The sequence below is a fragment of the Galeopterus variegatus genome, unplaced genomic scaffold (assembly GCF_000696425.1).
Source record: "Galeopterus variegatus unplaced genomic scaffold, G_variegatus-3.0.2 Scaffold1346, whole genome shotgun sequence".
In the NCBI taxonomy this organism is placed as follows: Eukaryota; Metazoa; Chordata; class Mammalia; order Dermoptera; family Cynocephalidae; genus Galeopterus; species Galeopterus variegatus.
The window spans coordinates 390,433-394,242 of record NW_007727457.1 but is presented as its reverse complement, the minus strand read 5'-3'; the positions used below and the strand labels follow the sequence as shown (position 1 = coordinate 394,242).

General features: G+C 41.7%; 1 protein-coding gene across 4 annotated transcripts in view; it reads right to left on the bottom strand.

The window, feature by feature from the left end:
- Positions 1 to 110: 110 nt before the first annotated feature.
- Positions 111 to 3,810, bottom strand: part of RIC8B (RIC8 guanine nucleotide exchange factor B) — a 99,603-nt gene continuing 95,903 nt past the window's right edge. For 2 of the 4 annotated variants that reach the window (XM_008576413.1, XM_008576415.1), the window contains one exon: positions 111 to 1,504. In XM_008576413.1, coding sequence (XP_008574635.1) covers positions 1,393 to 1,504 — 112 coding nt within the window. In that variant the 3' untranslated portion in view covers positions 111 to 1,392. The remainder of the gene's footprint in view (positions 1,505 to 3,810) is intronic. The other 2 variants (XR_550756.1, XR_550757.1) reach the window with 1 other exon arrangement.

Sequence of the window (3,810 nt, the reverse complement as noted above, 5' to 3'; positions counted from 1 at the left end):
GGAAAAAAAAAAAAAAAAAAAAAAAAAAAAAAAAAAAAAAAAAAAAAAAAATAAACTATAAAATAGTATTGTTTAGCCTATGTATCTATAAAGAAACACACACAGATGGCTAAATTGAATCAACCCCAATGTTTTATTTAATTTAAAGTTTTAAAAGGCAGTGGTTAAGCACACTATCTATGTGTGTGTGTGTATATATATGTATGTATATACACATATACATACATACATATATATAAAAGGAAACCAATCCCTTTTCAACTTTACCCACTGATCAACTAAGGCCCACTGCATGATTCATCTTCTACTTCTTCATATGACCAATTCTAAAAGTAAAAATAAACAACCTTAATCAGTTTAACAGTAACTATTTGTGTTTCTTTTCTCTTAAATAAATAAAGTTACCATTAAACTGATGACATTTGGTAGAAAGGTAGAACACACACACAAACACACACAGTCCCCAATTTAAAACATGTGACATATGAATGACCTATATGTACAAATGGGTGCTGCTGACTCCCCCGGCCCCAGCAGATGCCACAAAAGAACTCCCATTACTCAGGGAGTCTCCCATTCCCACTGCTGGGGTGGTGGATGTGTGTTCCTGCACCCCGAGTTGGACCTCAGAATGCATGCTCCCCATGCAATGATACAGATGCTGGTTCAGTTCTACGGTACTAGTGTTCAGGTACATTAGAGAATAAATAGGCATTTGTAGCTGCCTGGGAACTAAACCATCATTTATAACTCTTTATAGGGAGAAATGTATTCTGAAGTTTTAGCTAAGCGACATACAAACTTTTAGAGTGTTATCAGTTTGTAAGTCTGGGGCTCTGTGTATGTGTGTGTCTGTTTCTGTATATTTGTACAAAATTGAAATGAAACTGGGGCTAGGTTTCGGAGCAGCTGCTTGGGTTCCATTTAGTCAGTCCTGATCTAAGGAGTCACTTGCCTCAGCCCTTATTTACCAGCTCATTCTGCTTCTCAAGTGCCTCTGGCTCCTGGAGAGATTCAGAAGGGGCAGCTCACACAAGTGAGAGGAAAGACATGGCTAAATTTTCTGCTAAGAATCTTGGCAAACAGAATTGCCAGACTCAACCAGGGCTGCTTTATAGAATAAAGTCCTTCAGTTTCATCTGGATGAAATGGAATTATTTTTTTCTGCTTCTAGCCCCTGTAACTCCATCTAATTGCAGCTCTGTATGAATGCCTCAATATCGCAAAAAACACAGGATCACCTCTTAAATATGCTGGATTCTCAATGAGTAAACCAGTTAATGTGTTTCTAGCCAAAGCAAGGGCATAAATGTTTTAGAGAAAAGATTCCCCTGGAGCTACAGAGAAAAGATGCTGACAAAAGCAATATTGAGAGTTGAGCAGGTGATGCTTTTAGTCTGTGTCGGAGCTGGTCTCTTCGATGACAGAGTACTGGTTGAGTGCTTCCTCCAAAGGCGTTATTGTCCCATCAGGTTTTAGTCCCATTGGTTTAAGCAACTCCTCTCTGGAAAAACAGATAAAAGAGAGAGAAAAAAAAGTATTCACCAGCATCACACACACACCCCTCCCCCCACCCAAATCCACATCCTTTTAAAAAGAAAAGTCTTTAAAAACCAAAGTATTTTCCCTCAAGCTCTCTCTGTGTGTTTGTAATAGGAAAGATGAAAGGGGCATGGAAAGAAAAAGAGGGAGATAAAAGACTTCATTCACACAGGCCAAACCTACTAAGCCAATTAAAAGTATGAAAAGTCAAGGTCTAAATGGGCTCAGGACAAGGAGCAGGTCTCTTCTGTTTTGAATAATTTTTTTTTTTCCTTTTGTGGATTCGTTTTGTTTTAGTGAAGTTGAAGCTGCCAAAATGTCACCTGCCCCAGTGGGCGAGGCATACAATTAAATGGCTGATTTGATACGTATGCATTTCATTCAGTGGAATAAATCTGTCAGATTTGATTTTGCTTCCACAATCTCTAATGATACTTGCTGGTTCATAATCAATTGGCCTTCCCATCTCTCTCCCAGACTTTTCTTTCCTTTGCTCTCTCTCTTGCTCTTTCTTTCCTTTGTCTTCTTTTTTTAAAAACACCATTGCTTTTGTTTGTGGCAGTTTAATTATGGGATTGACAGCCACTTTAATCTCTTCAAAGCTCACAACTGCCTCTTTTCAGCTAATCCAATTATATCTACTCCACAAGTTACAGCCTCATCTAGAGATGATTAATTATTGATTAAGCCAATCAAAAAGTATTAGGAAAGATTTATTTAATCTTTTATAGGTTCTTATTTATTACGTGGAGATTACGGCAGATGTACCTGTTGAGTTGCTAACTCCAGTCCTCCTCCCACCCCTAAAAGTTCAGCAGTGTACTTAGGAGTGGCCTTGAAGAGCCCCGTGAGCTACTTTGAAACTTATTTCTCATAGAAACAGGTGTCACCCCCTGAAAACATGTCTATAACCAAGAATCCACATGGCAGCTGTAATGTAATGTTGGTGGGATTTGAAGTGAAGGGAAATAATAAAACTTCCTCTCTCCCTGCCTCCTTATAGTTGGCCCTTAGGCCAGCACAAAGAAGGGCTCCCTCCTGTGAAGGGGCAGCCACACAACAGTGTGATGGTGTTACAGGCACAGTGAAACTTGGGGAAGGGTGAGAACAGCTCAGTGGTTACTGGAAAGACAACAGGAGCCTAATCAAGCAGCTCTGGTAAGCACCCGAAGACTACTTATGAGAGTCTGAAAAATCTATTTGGAAAATGGGGAAGGCTAACTAAGTTGAGGCTCCTGAATGTTATGAAGCAGGAAATGTGTTTCCCGGTCCAAGAAATGGGGTCAAAATCATAGAACTTAAAGTTAGAAGGGGCCTCAGAGATCATTTAGTCCAACCCTTTTCTTTAATAAAGGAGACTGAGTGACTTACCCAAGGTCACTTTTCTAGGCGCAGAGTTGGACCTGGGACATGGGTCTTTTGAATCTCAGTCCACTGCTCTTTGCATCATACCACATCTGGATTAACTGCCCTAACTTCACTGGAGGCACACACACTGACTCATCTAACTGGTGATAGTAACTATGTCATATACTGGGAAGAAAAGGAGGACTGGGTACAGCTGCTGCCCTTGAGGAGTGGGTAAAACAAATATATGAAAAACAACTTAGAACATAATGGGGTAAATGCTGTAAGAGAATTATGAACAAAAGACCTGTGGCAGCTGCTGAGATGAAGCATCAGCCAAATTGCCTGGAGAAGGTGGGGGAAGGCACCACCCATGAGGTGTCGAAGAGATGTCCTGCACCAGGCAAAGAGGACATGGAGCATTTCAGGCAAAAGAGACTGTGTAAAGAGCTCTGTAACTTGTGTGATTTTGTAGACCTTTTTTTTTTTTTTTTAAAATTCCTTTTTGTCTTTTTTCGTGACCGGTAACGGGATTGCAACCCTCGGTGTCGCGCCCGCACCACGCTCAACCAGTGAGCGGACTGGTCTCTATATGGGATCCAAACCCTTGGCGGGAGCGCCACCGCGCTCCCAAGTGCCGCACTCTACCGAGTGCGCCACTGGGCCGGCCCATGTAGACCTTTTTTGATTGTGTCAGTTCAGATTTTCTATCTCTGTGCTCTTAGGAAGCTGGGAAAGGGCCCAGTGTCTGGGGAGTGGTGACGTTCAATCTCAACCAGTGAGCGGACTGGTCTCTATATGGGATCCAAACCCTTGGCGGGAGCGCCACCGCGCTCCCAAGCGCCGCACACAACCGAATGCGACCCAGCAAAGGCCCTTGCCGAACATATTCAAATTTTTTAAATGCTATCTTTACGCTCA